Raw genomic sequence first — 21,871 nt, 5'->3', positions numbered from 1 at the left:
TTTCTCTGATCTTTATTGCTAGTAACATTTTAAGTTCTTTAGACAGCATTTTATTTTGTTGTGTATTTGTGTATTATTTTGTTGTGTATTTGTGTATATGGCATATTTATCGACTATTTATACTTTTCTTTAGTCAAACACTATGAAAAATTTGTTTAACCAGAATTACTATCGAAAACCTTCATAAATAAGTATGGAATTTTAAATTCATGCATGCATTGTTAACGAAGCACAACAAGGAACTGAATAATCGATTAAATGCAGTTTTTAAGTAATTAGTTTATTATGAAGTTACCAAAATCCTTTTAAGCTTTATCTATAAAATATCTGCATAAAAACACAAACAAAGAATGTTCAATGATTTTGAAACGCTAACGTTGTTCCAACAATGGCCGCCAAAAATCACGAAGAAAATATCTAAAATTGAGATCAAAAATCTATCTGAAGTTTTTTTTCGAAAAAACGCATTTTTTATCTGAAAAGGCGATTCCCTTGTTCGTTTATAGCATTGGATTTAATAGCGAAGTTTTTATCTTAAAAACGGAGTTTTTAGAATGTTTATAGCAATGGACTTTTTTTTCTTCGCTTTTTACGGTAAAAACTTCGTGTTTTACGGAAAAAACTTCGTTTTTTATGTTTATAGCATTGGCCCCTGGTTTAATATCTCTAGGCACCGCCGATTCGGTTCGTAAAATTCGCAAAAAGCCAATCCGACTTATTTTGCGGATTAAAACAGTCAGTTCGTAAAAATTTTTCGGATTAATAATCCGAAAACTAATTTACGAACCACTAGCGAATTTTTTTTTTGCGGATTCACTTCGCTGTTCGGATTATCAATCCGAAAAATTTTTACGAACCACTAGCGGATTTTTTTTTTTTTTTGCAGATTCTCTTTGCTGTTCGGATTATTAATCCGAAAAATTTTTACAAATCAATTTAACTTTAATTCGCTCAGCGAATTATACGAATCGCGTTTCGTTCGCGTCACCATTAAATGGTGTGGTCCAAAAAAATTACATTTTTATTATGTGCGCGTCCTATAAATAATGGATTTCTTTTTTATTTTCAATCAGTTCTATTTGGAAATCTTAACCTACAACAATTCGTTCAACAGATCAAGTCTACTATTCTTCACCTACATTTATTACGGTGAGCCATTATTATATTAATTTGATTTAAAAGTTAAGAATATTTCAAACTGAATTTTTGCGGTTTTTTTTTTTTTTTTTTTTTTTTTGTGGATCGAATTCCTTTGCGAATTATTTCGCTTTGCGGATTGCTTCAATTAGTGGATTGGTCCGATAAAATTTTTATTGTTATATTTCTTCTACTTAAATATTAACAGAAATAAAAATAGAAATAGAGATAAAAACTAGTTTGAAAAATTGTTACGTTCATTTCAATAATTAAGGCAAATAATTAGTTCTTTTATTGAAAACTTTATGCATGCCTCTAAAATATTAAGGAAAATTTTCAAATAACTTGATAAATAATTAGTTATTTTTCGGAAACTGTTTGTATGCATCAAAAACTATCACGTTTTATTAAGGCAAATATTAAGGAAATATTGAGGCAAATATTTCAATAAAAAGTCCGTAAACCGAAAATGTGATTTGATCCGTGTTTTCGAATTTTTAATCCGAAAAGTAATCCTTATTAACTATCTGATCCGTTTTTGTGGATTTTAAATTCAATAAATAATCCGAAATATTCGTGGCAAAGTTAATCCGATTCGTTTCTTTTTTTTTTATTTCACTTTTTTTTTCTTTTCAGATGCCTAAGCTGTCTAATATTTGGGAATTCTTCAACAATGTGGAGGAAAACAAGGCAAAATGCAAGGCCTGTGGCAAAATATACTTAATCAATAAAAGCACCACAAGCCCTTTAAGGAACCATTTGAAAAGAGTCCACTTGAATTTATATAAACAATTAGAAAGGAAAGACAAGCAAAAATCAACAATACCAGACATTTTTGATGAGCTTGCCTCTGAAGACTCAGATTTTGAACAAACACAAGAAAGGGGAAAAAAGAGGAGATGTCCACAGACACAAAAAGATACACCAGCATCGCCACAGCCTGGATCAAGTGGAACTTGTGGCACTTCCAACACACAGACACGGCAAGGCAGAAAACAGCCCAGCAGACAAAAAAACGTTTTTAAAACGTTTCAATTACGCATTTTGAAATCGCTCCTAATACGTCTTTTTATAGTATAGAACGCAAATCTGAGAACACGCATCGAAAAGTCGTTAATAATGCGTCTTGAAAATACGTGTGTTATCCCAAGTAAAAAAGCGTCAAAGGAAATCTTTGTTTTTGAAGTACCTTTACGTTCTTTTCCCTTCAAATTCATTTTTGATCGTAGCTTAACACTGAATAATCTGAAAAATAAAATGATATGAAAAAATTATATATATAACCAGATAATTAACTATTAAAAAATATACGTTTAAATCATATTCACAACTAAAATCGAAATGTTTTTAAATTGTTACCAGAATAAAGTATAATTATTTAAAAAGTGTATTAGTGATAAATATACTTTGTTATTATGTTGCATGTAAGTTGTTCAAAATTATCGCCACCAATACCTTTTAGCTTTTCCAATTGCAAGTATTTTTTTAAAAAAATACTTAAATATAAACTTCATGATCCAGAGAAAACCTAAATAAATTTCCATTTTAGTTCTAGAAAAATCTGCAACATGATTTAAAAGCATATATATAAAAATAGCATGTTGCTAAATGCTCCTCATTTTTGTGTGTGCAAACTTAAATCAGTGCGCCATTGATTTAAAATTTAAAAGTATATTTATAGATGATAAAATCATGTAAAATACCAAAATCTTCTTTTGATCCATGTCCTTTAGTGATTTATTTTCTTTTTCCAATGTTTCAACATCCATTATCATATTTATTTCATTTGGAGTCCCATTGTTGTTATTAACTTTTAATAATGTATTTATTCCATCTCGAATCTCAATTAATAATGAAAGGCTTTTTTTTTGATATTCTAAAATAAATCTTATAGCTAAATATAAATGAAAACAATATATTTAGATATAAAATACACTCAATAAAATATAAAACATACTAGCTGTTGACATGAGACACACTTCTAAGTGAGTACTCCCACCTGATTCAGCATCTGATTGTAGACATCGCTTAGATGAGGTATTTTCCAGATTTTCAAATTTCTGTGATTTAATACTTTTATTTATAATTCCTTGATTTGGAATATGCAACCCTTAATATAATTATATAATCAATTATTCATTTTTTAAGTTCATTAACTCATTAATTTATACTATTTCTCATTCAATTTCAATAAAAATAGAATTTCAGTGCACCTGATTCAGGAGAAAACATTATAAACAAATCTAGTGAGGGTTTTGATTGACAAGAAGAATTTGATTGAAGAAGTTGAGTTAGTGGATCTACCTGACATGATGATGAGCTTGACGAATAAATGCCTACAAAAAACAAAATGCCTATAAAATAAGATTTTCAATCTAACATACCATTTAAAATTTAAAATTTCTTAAATATAATTTAAACAATTTCTTATTTTAAACATAACCTCTTCCTCTAAGTGGTGAAGGGGGAGCCGGCAAATTTGGTACAACATTCAAGTCAATAATTTTATTTGATACATTATCTACAAAAATATCATATTACAAACTTATATACAGCATTTAAAGTATAGCAATTTATTAAATATAGTAACAATATTTCCACTTGGTCACTCACCACTTATAGTGATCTTTTCACTTTCACTTTCTGATGAAAATGCATAATCTTTACACAATTGCTCATCATCTTATTATATACAAAAAAACGATGAAATTTTTAAATTTACAAAGTATTTCATATATACCTTTCAAATGAAAAATGTGTTTGAATAGAAAAAGTATTACCGCTTTCAATTATAAACTTGATCATAGTAAATTCTTTCCACATTTTTATCTCCAATTTGCCTTCCATTGCTTTCCTCTCATCTTTTATTCCAACAGGCCAATAAATTATACTTTTTTCACAGTTTACCCAACTTCTAGGGATAACATCTTCAAAGATCCATGGACCTACGTATACAGTTTAAATATTATAATGTTGTGGGCACGTGTTATCTGGAAAGAGATAGGTCCATGGATTTTTGAAGATGTTATCCCCAGAAGTTGGGTAAACTGTGAATATATATATATATATGGGCAATTCCATTTTTAACTTACGTTACACGCGCAACAACTTTATCAAATATTTGCATATTTAAACTTTAAATTAAATTTTTAGCTGATTTTTATGAAAGCTGTCAGTCTAAAGAATAAAACAAGCTAAAAAGTTTTGAGTCTGGCTAAAAGAGGGCGAATTTATTACCGAAAATGCCACTTAACTTACGTTACGCAGAAAACAAGGTAAAAAAAGTGTTGCAACTTTTAGGTCGAATATTTGCGAACCATTAATCCGGATCGTGTTAGAAATTTTTACAAGATGTTGAGAATTCAATACTAATTACAATGATAAAAAAAAAATTATCAGAGGTGACCGGCAAAGAAAGATATACTTGTTTTCTTGATACCAGGTTTTTAACTTACGTTACATCACTTACGTTACCTTGCAATTATTTTCGTGGAATTTTTATATCTATTATTTCGTGATAGATTTTTTAGAGTTATGTAACAAAAGAACGGCAGTTGTATCAAAACTCATTCATTCAAAGTAATTAACAAAAGTGATTTTTAAAATTTTTTGTTTTTTTCAAACCCCTTGGGAGTTGCGATGAAAAACGTTTTTTTTGTGTTAAAAAACTTTACGAAAAAAGCGCTAAAACTGTTGTAAATAAATGTAGTTTTAACTTACGTTACACAAATTCAAAATGAAAATGTGCCTTAACTAAGCATCGTTATTCAAAAATCTTAATGTATAAATATAAGATTTAATATTCTTTCACATATAATAGTACAAAATTTAAGTTTTCAAATTAAATTTTAGAAAAAACAAAACTTGATCATGTTTTTGTTAACTTACGTTACATGAAAATTGCAAAAGTTATTTTATTATTTTTTTGAAATATATTTATTTTTTAAAGAAAAAAATCTGACCAACAAGAAATTGAACATCTTAGCTCCAATATCACTTTAAAATATTTCGGAATATAAAAAAAAAATCATGGGTAAAATAACATTTTACAGTGGTACTTTTTTAACATGGATCAATGAGAAAAACCGTAACTTTCGGAACCATAAAAACGACTTAAATACATTTATTTCAGAACTAAAGTTACATTCTAAATAAACTTTCATGTGTCTACATCAATATTCATTTGTTAAAAACTGACAAAAAAGAGTTTAAAATTTGACTACTTTTTCAGTTTCCGCCGTGGAATTGCCCATATATATATATATATATATATATATATATATATATATATATATATATATATATATATATATATATATATATATAATATATTTATATATATAATATATATATATATATATTTATATATATATATATGTTTGTATATGTTATGATAGTGTCATGTATATATATGCATTTATATACATACACTTAAGTTATAGCTTATTATCTTATACACATGTAAATACATACTTGTTTCAACTCACAAACATATGGTTTTCTTTTCACAAGAATCTTTCGTGTATCTGAAATACAGTCTCTGTTGGTAGCATGTTGAAATACAGCTATCTGAATGTCTTTTTCAGTATTCCGAATGTTATTGAAATGAACTGAAGAAGACTTTCAGTTAGCAAATAATTCTTTACATAATAGTATAAGTTACCAAGCATAAACTGACCAATTATTCAATCATTTGATTGCAATCATTGCAATTTTTTGATTTGGTTTAACAAAGTTTTAAATAAAATCCTAAGTTCCGCGAAATTCTTTTGGGTTAACCAAGATGGCGGCCAAATTTCAAAACTGGCTTCAAGAAAGTCACGTTATGCCGTCTCCTTTGTATTAAAACCTCCTTGTAAAAAACGTCTTGTCTAGCTCAGCTAGGAATAAAACGTATTTTATACGTAATGTAAAGATGACATAATATACCGACTTCGAAAGACGTTAAAAATATGTTTTTTTCGCATCTGCGCTAGACAAGACATGTTGAAGATAGAAATAAAACGTCTTTTTTACGTATTGTGCCTGCTGGGAGGCTACCAAACCTGAATGGGAAGTTACTGACATCAATCAAATAAGAACTGTTGTTCACATTACTAAATGGGTGATTGAGGACACTCAACCATTTTCTATTGTAGAAACTGACGCATTCACCCGGATGATGAAAACTGCAACCAACGGTTAATTCAGAGCCATTACAGCAAAGAATACATCTACAAAATACATTCCTCTCCTTTTTAAATTCATCAAGGAACAAGTAAAAAACATTTTCAATACAGACAAGTCAAATCTTGATGGAGTGGCCTTTACACCCGACGTGTGGACCACTGATCACACCAATTTGTCTTTCATGAGCCTTACACTCCACTATATAGATTCAAAGTTCCAATTAAAGCGCTTCTTGGTGGAAATGTCCTACTTCCCCGAACAACATACTGGCGACAATATTTCCAAGAAGCTCAATGAATCTATCAACAAACTTTAACTTGATTTTGGAGTCAAAACCTGGATAACAGTCGACGGTGCAGCTAATGTCCAAGCAGGTGTTAGGTAATCAATTGGGGTTCAAAGTGCAATTTGGTGTGTCGACCACCGTCTAAATCTAGTTGTCAGTGGTGCTGTCGATGATAAAAGATGTCCAAAATGGTCAATTCTCAACCACAAAATAACAAAATTAGTAGGTCACTTCAACCAGTCCTCTTAAAAAGCTATGACTTTAGTTAATGCTGCCAAAGACTTAAATAACTCCAGAACGAAGTTAGTACAGAGATGCCCCACAACATAGAACTCTGACCTCCATCAAATGGAGTCTGTGGTGGATCTTATTCCGGCGATGCATTCTTTAAAGAATCCGAACCCTACTGTTTCTGGAGGTTGTAAGTTGACAGATCTTTTACCAACAGATGATAAAGTGGTTAATTCAATCTGTCATCCGGCTTCTGAGAGGCTTCTGAGAATTCTCAGAGAAATGCAGCAGCAAAAAGAATGTTAGCATCTGTTCCGTTATTAATTGCCTATACAACATCAGAGGAAGATTAGCAAGGGAGATGATCAAGCCAAAAACCGAGGTATCATCAGAGCTTGCTCACTACTTCAATGAAGATCTAAACAAAAGATTCGAAGGGGAGTTGATGAATATTGAATTCTCTATAGCTCATTTTTTAGATCCTAACAGCGAGAGCATGTGCTTTGTGGATGAGGGGGAAAAATTTGAAGTAGTCAAAACTGCAGTAAAGAAAGCTATGGAAGAACTGTCAAAAAAAGAAATTTTGGCTAGCCAAAGCACTCCTTCCCCTTCAATGTTGGATGATGAAGATGATGACGACTTTGATTTCACTGAACAACTGAGGAAGAAAGTGTTTGGTGCAGGTTACATTAATCCTGGAGATGAAACAAGCACCAAGAAAGCCATTTCTGCTGAAATTGAGGGGTATTTGAATTCAAAACCAGTTCCAGCAAATACAAATGTACTGAAATTCTGGAAACAAAACCAGTATATTTACTCAATAATGTCAAGGCTGGCCAGAAAAAACCTCTGTATACCTGCTGCATCATCAACATCTGAAAGAGTTTTCTCAACAGCAGGAAATATATATAGCTCTAGAAGAACCAATCTTTCAACCTCAAAGGTTGAGATGTTGGTACATATGAAAGAAAACACAAAGTAACTCAGTAAAATTCAAGACATTGTGTGGCCAGGAAATGAATTTGGAAAATGATTAACTTTCAGTGTGATTTTGACTTTTTTTATTTCTTAACAAGGAAATCATTTCGTTTCATTGTATATTTGAATATTATATATAAATAAAAATGAATCTTATTTCAAAAGCATTTTTTATTCTGAATCCGTATAAATCCGTAAAAATAATATCGGTTCGGATTCCAATTCGAAAAAATTTTAACGAATTATTTTCCGATACATTATTTTCGGATCAAATCAATCCGTAAGTAATTTGAACCGTTTAGCATAGATAATTCGGTGTACAATCCGCAAACCGATAAACAGTAACGAATCGGCGGTCTCTAAATATCGCAGTATCAATGACGTAACCACAATTTCGATATTAAATGATAGCGATAGGTGTGGGGGGGAGGGGAGGGGGGAGGCTTAGTTTTTTGAATTTGGAGAGCCAAGAAAAAATTTGAAATTAATGACCTTAGAATAACTTTAGAATGGCTAAGACAGCCTTTTTGATTTTTTTAGGGGAAGGAGAAGGGGCACAGCCCCTGTGGCCCCCTGTTTGTTACGGCCCTGGCTATATGTTTAACACAAAAGCCTTGTACTCTTTATAATAGATTTAGATGTTGACTGTGAAGTACTTCAAGTATTTTAGGACTTGAAATGAGTTAAAAAGTTGGAAATAGCTGGAATTTGCATTGAAATATGGTAAGTGAGAAAAAAAGCTGAAAAAGATATGGTAAGTGAGAAAAAAAGCTTAAAGTTAGAGGAAACCACTTTGCACTCCTTTTAATACAGTGGAAGCATTACTTATACGATGTAGTTTATTTACATGATGGGTTGACAAGTCATCTTGTGTACATCTTTTCTGATCGTTGTTTTTTTCTTATTTCTTCCACTTCACAATATTTACAAATTTATTTTGTTGTTTACAATCTTTTTGTAAAAGTTTCTTATAAAATCATCATCAATGCTGTCAAAGACGCCTTGATAAAGTTTTAAATAATGTTCTATGACTGCCCTGGGCAGAAGTGTGGTGTGCGATTTGTGATGTGGATGGATATCACACACTGCACTAGGGTTTTTACAAAAATCTTAAAAGAAATACCAAACCCATCGCTCTCAAATACAAAGTAAAAAAACTTTTCTATGATTGTAGAGATTTTTACAACTGCTATATTGGTGAGAGAAGTTTTTGTCAAATATTTCCAAATAGAGCAAGAGTGGTAGGAGATATTGAAAACGTCGGCGTTAAAAAAACTTTGTTGAAGAGTTTTACATAAATCTTCAAGATTTTTCTAATTAATACTTTGATGATATTTTGGGAGACTTGGAAAATCGCTTTCTTTTTAAGTTAAATCATGGCTGTGGATGCCAGACTAAAATTTTATTATTTTCGTTTTTATTTGAAGAAAATAATTTTCCCCAAAAAAAGAGAATTTTCTTACTCATAAGCTACAGGGGATTGGTAATTAATCGACGTGGGTAAAATTTAAAGTAGACCATAATTTTCCTTGCTCTTGCTAAAGTATCAGAAACCTGCATAAACAAGTATTAAAGATTGCCTAGAATAATAATGACATATTGGTTTTTCTAAATATTTCGAGAAGTGATTCTCGAAATATTTAAAAAATTAAATTTTCATCATTTTTAAAGTAAATTTATCTCATTTTCAAATAATATAACGGTAGTTTTAAAAAATAATATAACGGTAGTTTTAAAAAATAATATAACGGTATTTTTAAAAAATAATATAACGGTAGTTTTAAAAAAGTTGATTGTGAATAAAGAAAATGTATTCGAAAGTAGAAATGAAAAAATTCATTTTGGACGAGTGGCTTAAAAATCGTAATCTTCCAATTAATTTGCTGGATCCGAAAAGCAATTTAGCGATGACCAAAAAAAACGGTTGAAAACTGCTACCAGTTAAGGTTCAAGGAAATCAAAAGTGCATAATAATGACAATGAAACCTTTTGCAAGCTCGACTGATAGACACTCCCAAAAGAAAAGAATCTTGACGTTTTGCAAAAAGCAATGAAACCCAAAGAATTTGGCAAGAAAGTTATGGTTTAACGAGCCATCCGTGTATTTCAAAGCCTTTTTTTGTTCCAAAAAATATAAATACAGCAAACATGCCACAACTTCGTCTATTTGAACAATTTTACGTAAGCATCATACGTGAGCAATCAATTCTGCAGTTATTTGCACGACCTTTGGTTTTGTATCCATACTCACGGCGAGTTCCGCCAGAAATTGCAGCTTTCTTAAAGATTAAGTTACGGGTAAGTTAAACAAAAGTTACCAGATGTCCGAAACATTTTACGATTATGTTTTTGGATCTTTCACTGAACTTTCAAGAAAAAAGAATGTCCCGTTGTCGGTAATTCTTATTTTTGACAACCACATATAACATTTGATCTTCATCAGATTTGGTATTATCATCATTTATTTGCGGCCATTTTGCACAATTATTAGACCAATTTTATTTTTATGATGTAAAAGACATTTGAACCAACGTAGTCATAGAATGGAGAATGCAAAAATCTTGGAGTTCTTCTGCAAAAAAGGACATTTCCGCCCCTGCTCCCTAAAGTAATTGCTAAAACACAGGAAAATCCAACTTTAATATCAAATGGATTTAAATGCTCCGGTTTTTGTTCTTTTTTACTAAAAAATTTGGGTCTAACAAAGGTCCCGTTATGCGTACAAGAAAATAAAATTCAAACGAATCTCAAAGAGTCTAACGAAACTCTAGTTATGGCAGAACTATTAAATCCAATTGAAAAAAAGCCAAAAACTATTTAAAAATTTATATAAAACATGATACGACAAATGTGCAATTGTAAGCTTTTAGAGCGCATCATAATCTTATGTGTTGGTCCAATAGAACAAGAGGCCTTATTTTATTACTGGCAGAAGAAAATAGACAAAATAGAGGGTGTTGATCCCACAACTCGAGAACAGAATGTGGTTCTATAAATGTCATAAGCGGAAAGTCCAGTTAGTAATGAGAACTTTACACAACCAGAATCTACAATTGAAATAAATGAAAGAGTTTTAACACAAATTCAATGGCCTTTGCAAACGAATGATAGTGTTTTTGAGTTGGTATTCGTTAGTTCAGAAGAAATTCAGAGTAAGGAAGTACAAAACAAACAACAAAAGTTTCATTAGCCATCACATTCAGCGAATATATTGCTAGTTTAGACGAGAGAAAGAGAGCTGAAGAAAAACTCGAAAGACAGAGAATTGAGAAAAAATAATAAAGAGCGAAAAACAAAGCTAAAAAAAAAAAAGAGAAGCAGGAAAAAAGCGAATTCGGCAAGAAAATTCGAAAGAAAAACAAGAAAAAGCTGCTAAAAAGTCAAAAACTGAGTAAAATTCCTGGAAAAGAATTTTTAATCTTATATTTATGTAATAGAATTAATACATTTCTGTCAGAAAAAAAATGTATTTAGTGTATAAGTCATTTTAATATTCAATAAATATATACTAAACATTAGTACTTTCAATACTAATACTATATTAGGACTTACAATACTACACATTACGACTTTCTTTTATTCCACATAAAATTATAGTACTTTGTTTTTGTCATCACCTCGAATTTCGTTACAGCTTAAATTAAAAGATTTTGGAATAAAATTCATGTCTAAAATAAGGTAAAACTGAAATTTATTGATTATTCTACAATACTATCCAAAAATAATTTAAGTTCACTATTCATTATTACAAATTCGCTCTCATAAATTGAGACACCACGGTAATCTCGAAATATTTCAAAAACCTCAGAAAAATCTTTTTCCAATTCTCAGCAACACATTTTTATTTTCAGTTCTAAACCCATCATGCATCATTGGTTTGATAAAATAAGCAAGCCAGCAAAAATAAACAAACAAATTCCATTTCATTCGCTTGATTAATTATTCAAATACGTTTTTATTGATATACTTCCAGGAAAGGCTTAATGCAGGACAGAGCTCAAGTATTAATTGACAAAGAAAATGAAAACCGTTTGTTTAACTTTGATTATTTCATTTTACTTTACATTCGCAGAAAGAAAAACTACAAATCTTTCTTTTGAAAACAAAAATATTTTTAAAGCGTCTGCAGCAAATTTATTTGCAGATAAAAATCATTTAACGAAGGAAAATAAGAAAACAGGTATCAAATCCTTTAAAAAAAGGTTTTATGATTTTAAATTGATTTATATATATATATATATATATATATATATATATATATATATATATATACTTAACATATTCATCTTTTAGCTTATAGCAAAGCTTGTTATGAAAACTTTCAAGACATGCGAGCGGATAAAAAGTCATTAGAAAGTGACCGGTTGACAGAACAAATTTTTGAACAATTAGAGAAAATGGAAAAAAAAACACGGAAACTTTTAAAACTAAAGAAAGAAAGTCAACTTGCTTCAATGCCTCACGATAATAGCCAACAAGGAAATTCAATTAATCCAAATTTGCAAGCTTTGGCACAACTAGGAAGTGCAGCCAATATTCCGAAACTTCCTTTTTACGTACAAGAAGCCGTTGCTCAAGAAGTGACTTTACCTGATGACGAAGACGAAAATGAATTAGCAAATATAAACAACAAGTTAAAAATATCACCAAATGTTAAAGTTGTTAACAGACAAAAAATTGCTAAACTTTGCTCAGATGCTAACAAAGTAAAAATAGCGAAAAGAGACCTTTATCAGGTTGCAAGTGGTGAAGTAAACGTTCCAGTTGTCGCTTATGGCGATGATGTGTTGATGACAAATGACGAAGAAAATTCTTCATTAAACGAAGAAAATGGAAGTGCTGATGACGATAGTGTATCTACCGGAGATTTTGTTGAAAAAATAGGTACAGTCGAGTATCCGACAGAATTTGATAGAAAAGAGATTTTTGTTAACAATGTAGCCCCAGCTACCATTGCCAATCAAGACAGTTTTCAACTGTATGAACCTCAGGGAGAGAATATTGAAAACAATCCGGAGAGTTTCGAAAATGAAAATTATGACGTCACATCTCACATCTTAAATGACGCAATAAGTAAAGATAACGAAAACAACGAACTTCAATCTGATGATGATTTACAACAGGATTTCGAGGAAAACAGTGGAAGGGAGCAAGAGCCATATAGTTATTCTGGGAATTATATTAAGAATTCTATGAACGATGAGGGTTATGCTAGCGAACCAAAACAAAATTACGGAGCAATAGAAGATAATCGTTTTTCATTGGTAGAGAACGATGATCCTGTTTCTCAAATCAAAGATAGTAATTTTTTAAACAAAAGTGATCAGCCTTTGTATCAAAATGCTGAATATTACCATAATGATATTAATACCGAAAAAAATCCAAGTAATCAAAATTACAAGGAAAATAAAAAAACAACTGATCAAATTCAAAGCAATCGAAACAAAGAAGATATTCAAAGCAATCGAAACATAGAAGATATTCAAAGCAATAGAAACATAGAAGATATTGAGAATGAGTTTGCTCAAAGTAATTTGATTGAAGTCTATCGTAATATTCCGTTGAATGGAATTTATGGCAGCATTCCAATGAGTGAAGCAAGCAATCTTAATGAGGAAGTTTCATTGATTTCTTTTGTTAAGAAATCCAAAACTAACAACTCGGTTATAGAGAATGAAAAAGTCGAGGGGAGAGAGGAAAGTTTAAAAAAGGAATATAATGAAGATTTAGACTTTAGCGCTCAGGATGCTTCAAATGAAATTACTGTAAATAAATACAAAAAAAAAGAAAAAGTTGACGAAATGCAGCCAAAAAAAGACAAAACTAACAACAGTCAAATTTTACAAAAAAAGAAAAAAATACTACCGGGTAAAATGTTAGAAAAACACGTGACAAAAAATATATTCGGATCTATGATAGGAAACAGCAAAACTTTGTCATCCGAAAAAAATGGAAGCTTTCTAGCTTTGAATAAGGTTCACTCAGGGAATTTGTCTTTTGTAAATGCAAATGGAACTCAAGTTAATGCATCAAAAGAAACCTCTTCTAAAGCTACCAAATCTTGGCCCTTTAAAGTTGTTCATCAAACGAAAATAGGAAACCAACAAAATGATTTAGAAGTTGGTCACCAAAACGTCCACAAAGATATAAAAAAAATAAAAAAGTCAAAAAAAACAAAAAAAGTTTTGGAAAAAGTTAAAAAACAAAAAAATGGTCAAAGTAAAAAAAAGTTGCTAAAAAAGAAACATACTAAAAAGCAAAGAAAACAAATAAACGAAAAAGTTTCAAAAAATTCAAATCATAAATCGAAAAAAAAAATTCAAATGGAAAAGAAAAAAAAGTCTTCAAATGAGAACGGTGAAAAAGTACAATCAGTAAAAGTAACTTTTAAAGAAAAAGATTTTAATACCACTAAAAGTCAGTTAAAAAAACAGAAAAACAAAAATAGTAATAACACTTTAGGAAAAGATAAAGAAGAGCACACGAAAGCAGAAGATAAACATAGGAAGGAAAAAGATAGTACCACGAAAGATATTTACACAAAACACAATAACTCAACGGAAAAAAGAAAAGAAAAAAAAAAAGTGACTGCAAAAAGCGGGACGACGTCGAAGCTCAAATCTGTTGAAAAAAGTAAAGACAAATCTATTGAAAAAAGTAAAGACAAAACACAAGTCACTAAAGAAGAAGAAAAAAGTATCAATTTAGGAAAATTGATTTTAGAAAAATCTGGTAAGAGAAAAAAAGAAAAGTCGGACACTCGTCCAAAACATTCACATATAAGCAAAAAAGTATATAAAATAAATCAAAATGTCAAAAAAACAAACGAAGATAAAAGAGAAAGGGCATTACCTAACACAATTAAAAACAAAGTCGTAAGTGACGGTCCCCCTCATAAAAGAAATTTCCGGAATCAAAAAAGCAAAACTATTTTGCATAAAGCACAAGGAGGTCGCGTTTTAAAAGGTGAACAAACCAAAAAATATTCTGAAATAAATAATAACTTTAAAACAATCAAAAAATACAAACAGTCAGGGTTTCATAGAATATCAAAAAAAGAAACGAAAAAAAGAATTAATAAAAAAAACAATGACGCTCGAAATCGTGGTATTATTACACAACCTGACCCAGACGCATATTTTAAAAATGCAATAAGCATTTTGGATAGAGAAACGCGTAAACTTAACAACAATATTCAAATAGTTCACGATAAAAGCAATAGAGGAAAACTTTTATTGCACGGCAGCCTACCCGTGACTCCAAAATACTCAACTACTAAACACTTAAAGAAGCAAGCTGTCGCTCCTCAAGATAATTTATTGAAAAGGCTTGATGAGGAAGCAACTAAATTATATAAATGGGCAAACGACGCCATGAAAAATATTTAAATATTTAAATATTTAAATTGAGGGGGGAAGCACCCCAAAAATGTTAAAACTCATGTTGAAACAGTAAAATTGATTTTAGACAATATATAATGTCAAAATTTTATATTTCAGAATGAAAATTTTTAAAAATTGTGTTTTGTTGCCATGGTAACCTAGAAAATATTGAAAAAATAACCAAAAAACAGTTAATGCCCCGGCTAACTTATCCGAAGAACTGCATATATTTAAACTGTCATATTGCAATTCCCTTTAACTAATACTTTGAACTGTGATCTGAACCTAAAATTTTATGAAAAATATGACAGTTAGTTATTTAAAGGGACAAATATATTGTCATTTAATGAATTTTGGTCAAAATTAGGCAACTGAAATAGACTTAGAACAAGTTCTGTCAAGTATTTCATAAAAGTGGAGGTTCAAATCACAGAAGGTATAAAATAGGACAATTGCTGAAAAATTTATTATTAAACACCAAGCGGTTCCAAAGTTATCACAGCCGGGGCATTTAAAAACCTTGTTTTGAGAAAAACGAAAAAACAGGATTTAAAATATAAACTATTTTAAGACAGGGAAAAGACTTTCAATTTTTATATAGACACGTCTTTCCAGCTAATACTCTTTATTTTCAACTAAAACTATATAATACAACAAGAGGGATTTGCCATGAGGCACGGAGGAGCGCCGTGGCGGGAAAACTCCACCGTACCAGATTTCACATACTCCCCCCGTTGACTACAGCCCTTGTAGTCAACAATACAAATATAACCAACAAACTATTATGTAAGAAAAATTTCGTTTTAATAAAGTTGTTCAAAGATCCTTCTAGTTTCTTCTCCGACAAGTGCTGCTCTACGCTTCGGACGAGTAGCTCCAAATTGTTTGGTATTTTCAGATTCATTTTCTTGTGTTAACTCTTCAACATTTTGTGTTGTACTAACTTCTAGAGGAATTAATTTCTGTAAAGGCCTAACAGTTTTCGTACATCTTTTCTCCTTAGAAATAACGGCTAACTCTGCTCCTCGTACAACTCCATCTCGACCAGTGATTAACTTTTCAATTTTTCCAATCCTCCATTGTCCACGGGGAATTTTGTTTTCACCTTTGATTAATACAATGTCACCTTTGGATAATTGGCAGTTATTTAAGGCAGTGCATTCTTTCCTGTACAAATTATGTTGTCTCAGTTCGTTCAGGTAACTATTGTAAAATCTATTCCAAATACTTTCAAACAGTTTTCTAATATATTTTGTTCGATTGGAGCAGTCTTGTGGATATGAACAGATCGGTACATTATCTGATATTATACTCTCTCTACGAGAAATGTCAGCACCAAACATTAGATGGAATGGAGTTAATGATTCACACAAGTCCTCATCACTAACATAAACTAACGGTCGCTGATTAATCGAATACTCAACTTCACATAAAACTGACAACAACTCATCATATGAAACTATTTCTTTGCATAAGGTTTTCTTGAGACAAAGTTTTACAGAACGTACTAATCGCTCATAAAACCCACCCCACCAGGGTGAAGCAGAAAGAATAAATTGTTGTCGGATGCCTCTATTTAACATAAATTCACGCACCGGTTTTGCCTTGAAGGTTTTTGCATTATCGCTTATTAAAAGTTCAGGACTTCCTCTTCTGGATATGAATCTTCTCAAAGCTCTTAAAAATGAAGGTGTCTGAAGATCATTTGTTAACTCTAAATGAATTGCTCTAGTTGTTGCACAAGTCAATAATAATACATACACCTTTAACACATTAGCTCTTTCATTATCTTCCTTTATAAACAATGGACCAGCATAATCAAGTCCAGTATATTTAAAGCTCCTGGTTGATTGTATTCGGAATTCTGGAAGATCAGGTTCACCCCTTTTTTTTATTGTTCGTCCTTGGAAGAATTTACAGATGTAGCATTTGTGTAACACTGATTTAACAGTCTTCCTACCTTGGGTGATCCAAAATAATTTTCGTACTTCATTAAGGGTGCTTTCAACGCCTTGATGGAATACCCTTTTGTGGGCCTCTTGAATTACGAGATAACACAAATAACTGCTTTTCAGCAAAAGGATAGGGTGCTTTTGATCAAAATTTAAAACTTCACTGTTACAATAACGTCCTTTTAGTCGTAATAAACCATATTGGTCCTCAAACAAATTAAATGCAGTTCTTACTTTATTAAATTTTTCATCCTTACAAATCTCATTTTGATGTTCTTTAACCCATAGATGTAAACCATAATTGTACTCATCAACTGTCAGTGTATCACATGTTAAGCTATTGTCATTAATATTTCTAATGTTCTTTAACAATTTTTTTGCAAAACGTAAAACATATGCGGTGACTCTAACTAAATGTTGTAGAGAGCTATACCTGTTTATATCAATTATGTTTTTGAGGACAACTTCCCCACAAAACAAAGTACACGAAGACAAATTGCTAACTACCTCTGAATCAACTATTTTACCATGCTTACTACATTCTTTATCAGCTTCTCCTATTAAATGATTCTTATCAAACTCAAACATTGGAAAAATGACACTTTCCTCCCTAAGAAATTCTGGGCCATCCACCCATCTACTGCTTTTACAATGAGACAAATCATCAGGACGAGTAGGAATGTCAGCTGGATTAATTTCACCCTGAACAAAGTGCCAACTATCACAACCAATTATCTCCCTAATTTTTACTACTCTATTTTCTACCCATGGTTTCCAACAACATGATCTACCTTTTATCCAATGTAATGCGACTAAAGAATCTGACCATGCTACAATTTTTGATACAATAACCTTATCGCCAATGGAATGTCTGACCTGTTTCATGAGTTTGGATGACAAATGACAACCTAACAGTTCTAATCGCGGGATGGACAAGGGTTTAAGTGGTGCAACTTTAGTTTTTGAGGTTAGTAAGCAGGTTTTTATTGATGCTCTTGATATAGCACGAATATAAATAACAGAAGCGTATGCTTGGGTTGAACTGTCTGAAAAGGCATGTAACTCTATTGATATAATATCTTCTTTAATTTCTCTTATAGCGTATCGTGGAAAGCATATATGCTGAATTTTTGAAAGCTGTAATACAAAGGACTCCCATAGAAACTTGACGCTAACAGGAATCTCCTCATCCCATTCCAGTTTATCCTTACAAAGTATTTGAAATATAGTTTTAACACGAGTAGTAATTGGTGATATGAGCCCAAGAGGATCGTAGATTGATGCAGCCAAACGTAAAATGTTTCTTTTCGTCTTGGGTAACAACTTCTCTTTTTTGTATTCATCATTATCAACGTTAATTCCTTCAATGTTATTAATGTGGCTTTGTAATTCTAAATTATTTGTTGTCCATTTCCTAAGTTCTAAACCTCCTTTTAGCATAATATCTTTTGCTGTATGATAAAACTGTATACCATCACTTAAACTGTCACACCCACAAACTAAGTCATCCACATACCAATCAGGTAAGATCTTTTTAACAAATTCGGGGTTAGAACACAAAAACTTATTGAGATGATGCTGTATTGTTCCATTTAAAATAAATGGACTTGAAGTAAGACCAAACACAACACGAGTAAATCGATAAATAACTAATTGACCATCATGACTTAAATTACTGAACCAAAGTAAACGAACAAAATCTCTATGTTCAGGAACAATTTCTATATTCAAAAAGGCTTGCTTGATATCAGACGTAATACCAAAAACATTCAAGCGAAATCTAATAAGAATGTCAAATATCTTTGAGAGTAAGTTTGGACCAGGGTATAAAATATCATTTAATGAAGGAAAATTTACAGCACATGAAGCATCAAAAACAGCACGCATTTTTGTTGTTTCTTTTTCTTCTCTAACAACAGGATGATGTGGAAGATAACATACTGATCCAGGTGGTTTTATAATTTCATCACCTGTAACCCTTTCTATTATACCATCTTTCTCATATTGTATGAATATCTTATTATAGTCATTTAACAACTTTTCATTCGATTTTAACCTTTTATACAGGTTTTCTAAACGTTTTTTTGCTATGTTAAAATTATCAGGCAGCATTACATGGTCTGGTCTGAAGGGTAATTTTGTGACGTATCTTTTACCATTAAATTTTATATCTTTTTCAAATTGATGCATAACACTGTCCTTAAACTCACCAATGGACTCAAGCTCCCAAAATTTTTCTAATTGGTTTTTTAATTCACTATCAACATTACTACGTAAAGGAAGAACACTGCACTTCATGGAATGACTGTTAAAATGTTTATTTGAGTCAATTGGAATTGATAACTTGCTTTGGCCTGCCAAAATCCAGCCTAATGATGATTTAATGGCAATCGGACCATCAGAACCACGAACTACTTCACCAGTGATAAAGGAATAGTAAAAGTCAATTCCAACTAAAATATCAATACTCATTGTGGTATTAAATTTATTGTTTGCTAGTGCTAAATGTTTCAAATGTTTATAATTATTGACGGCTTCTGCAATATTTTGCCTTTTAATAGGGGTGCAAATCTCTGGGATACATAATGCTTCTAAATATGTCCACCCTTTGTTAATCTTGTGTTTCACATAAAGTTGAATTACATCTAACTCTTTTACTTGACCAACTGAGTTTCCAAAGGTATTAATAATGAGCCTCTCTTTTCGTAAAGTTTTTAGTTTTAAGGCATTTCTAAACTCTTCAGTTATGTAAGAAAACTGACTTCCACTGTCAAACATTAAACACGCTTTTTTTGATTGAGAATTGTGACAATCTGAAACTTGAGTTGTGGCAGTCTGAAGAAGTACAGCATTGCTGTTGTTTGACCATGTGTGAGTTGCATTAGTTTCTTTTGCTTCTTGATTTTTTGGGTTTTTATATTTACTTTGATCACTGTCCTTTTGACAGATTGAGATATGGTGGCGTTTACCACATTTATTGCATACAAAATTACTACTACAATTTTTGCTTATATGACCACTTCGTAGACAAACAAAACACCTTGCTAACTTTCTTAGAGTGGCTACACGAGCTTCAATATTGGTGACTACACAGCATTTAGTAGAGGAATGGTTACCTTGACAATACAAACACTTATTATAATCTTGACCTCCTTGGGCATGTAAGTTTTGTGTAGTAAATTGAATGTTTCCATTCACATTATTTCGTTTCTGTACTTTCTGTCCATGAAGACTTTGACATCTTTCTTTGACTAAAAGTTCTTCATTAAAAAATTCCAACATTTTTTCTAACGACCAAATATTATTACCAAACCTTCTTGAAATAAGGATTTTTAACTCTTCAGGTATTCTTTCATTAAGAATAGGTATAAATAGACAACCATATGAAGTAATGTCCATTTTTAATGAATTTAGATTTCTGATACAGATTTCAATCTCGTTATAAAGCTTCCTCAATTGTTCAAGATTATCCATTGATGTCACAGGACGAACTTTTAACAAGGTTTCCATGTGTGCAGTAATTTGCACTTGAGGGTCTGCATATCGTTGCTTTAAAATATCAATTGCTTCTTTATAGTTTTCATTTGATAATGTTAAACCTGATATGGCTGATAGAGGAGCATGAAGCAAATATTTTTTTAAATATGAAAATTTATCTATTTCACTTAAGGAATCATTTTGATTAATGGTGGCATTAAATTGGTCCCAAAATGAATACCATTTTAGAGGGTTTCCATCAAAGGTTTGTATTTCTAATTTAGGCAATTTACAGTTAAATGAGATGCTTTGTGAACTAACAGATTGAGAATTGGGTGACACCTTTTGAAAATTTATTTTGTAATCAATTTGTGCAAGAAGTTGATTAGAATGACGTACAAATCTTTTGGACTGAATGACGAATTCAGCAATGTCGTCTGGCTCCTTTAAATTAATAATTTCTTCCTCGACTTCTCTAAGTTCTATTAAACTGCTACTTAATGAGTTCCTCAATCCTCTTAGAATGACTAAATTATTATCACCATTATTTAGCAAGTTCGTTTCAATTTCCTCATTAATTTCGTTTATGTCGTTTTGTAGACCCGCTCTTCGCGATATTTTCCTATTTAAGGCTGCCATAATAAATGAGTATGAATGTCAAAACAATCTCTGAAATTATAACTTATGTCAAACAACTTTGTTGATGTTTAAACAAACTCGATGTAAACAAGAATTAAACTAACTCAATAAAGCAACAACTTTCTACTCATCGGGCGCCAATTTAAAATATAAACTATTTTAAGACAGGGAAAAGACTTTCAATTTTTATATAGACACGTCTTTCCAGCTAATACTCTTTATTTTCAACTAAAACTATATAATACAACAAGAGGGATTTGCCATGAGGCACGGAGGAGCGCCGTGGCGGGAAAACTCCACCGTACCAGATTTCACACAGGAAAAAAAAATTTTTAATTTCACAAAAAATATAAAATATAACTAAATTATGTTTAAAATAAAGTTTCAGAATGACCCAGGAGCATACTGACTTTATTCAAAGTTTTCATATTTCTCCTTTGATGCATTTGACAACCCTCGTAGAATCTTTTGCCGCTTCTTGGATGACTTTAGATTTTTATATCCAGCTAAAAAAATACGTTTTCGATTTTGATTATCGCACAAACTTAATGTATATTTCCCAGGTGTCATGTTTAACTGTTCTGGCTCAACATCTAACACTTTTAAATTATCCATTGACA

At 31.1% G+C, this 21,871-nt stretch overlaps 3 protein-coding genes and 1 long non-coding RNA gene across 4 annotated transcripts in view; 2 read left to right on the top strand and 2 right to left on the bottom strand.

The window, feature by feature from the left end:
- The window catches only part of LOC149888749 (uncharacterized), a 1,364-nt gene extending 1,106 nt beyond the window's left edge, over positions 1-258 (top strand). Inside the window, exon 3 of the long non-coding RNA XR_016452924.1 lies at positions 134-258. This is a non-coding gene — a long non-coding RNA (uncharacterized LOC149888749). The remainder of the gene's footprint in view (positions 1-133) is intronic.
- A 1,996-nt stretch (positions 259-2,254) lies between these two features.
- LOC149888748 (uncharacterized) lies at positions 2,255-5,979 on the bottom strand. The gene is made up of 9 exons (XM_090088519.1): positions 5,611-5,979; positions 3,918-4,082; positions 3,751-3,819; positions 3,581-3,658; positions 3,351-3,473; positions 3,095-3,247; positions 2,841-3,013; positions 2,544-2,665; positions 2,255-2,382 (listed from the first exon to the last, which is right to left on the bottom strand). Exons 2-8 carry the CDS (start codon positions 3,982-3,984, stop codon positions 2,648-2,650), a joined length of 681 nt encoding a protein of 226 aa, XP_089944645.1. The 5' UTR covers positions 3,985-4,082; positions 5,611-5,979; the 3' UTR covers positions 2,255-2,382; positions 2,544-2,647.
- A 5,763-nt stretch (positions 5,980-11,742) lies between these two features.
- Positions 11,743-15,318, top strand: LOC145189126 (uncharacterized). The gene is made up of 2 exons (XM_080065703.2): positions 11,743-11,981; positions 12,095-15,318. Exons 1-2 carry the CDS (start codon positions 11,822-11,824, stop codon positions 15,187-15,189), a joined length of 3,255 nt encoding a protein of 1,084 aa, XP_079921829.2. The 5' UTR covers positions 11,743-11,821; the 3' UTR covers positions 15,190-15,318.
- Positions 15,319-15,986: 668 nt separating this feature from the next.
- LOC149888747 (uncharacterized) lies at positions 15,987-21,251 on the bottom strand. Its single transcript, XM_090089115.1, has one exon. The coding sequence runs from the start codon at positions 21,249-21,251 to the stop codon at positions 15,987-15,989; it is 5,265 nt and encodes a 1,754-aa protein (XP_089945241.1).
- Positions 21,252-21,871: the final 620 nt, after the last annotated feature.

Source organism: Hydra viridissima, unplaced genomic scaffold, assembly GCF_058129835.1.
Source record: "Hydra viridissima isolate aposymbiotic clone 2 unplaced genomic scaffold, HvirCarnegie_v1 scaffold_5, whole genome shotgun sequence".
Classification (NCBI taxonomy): domain Eukaryota; kingdom Metazoa; phylum Cnidaria; class Hydrozoa; order Anthoathecata; family Hydridae; genus Hydra; species Hydra viridissima.
This window is presented reverse-complemented; position numbering and strand designations above follow the sequence as displayed.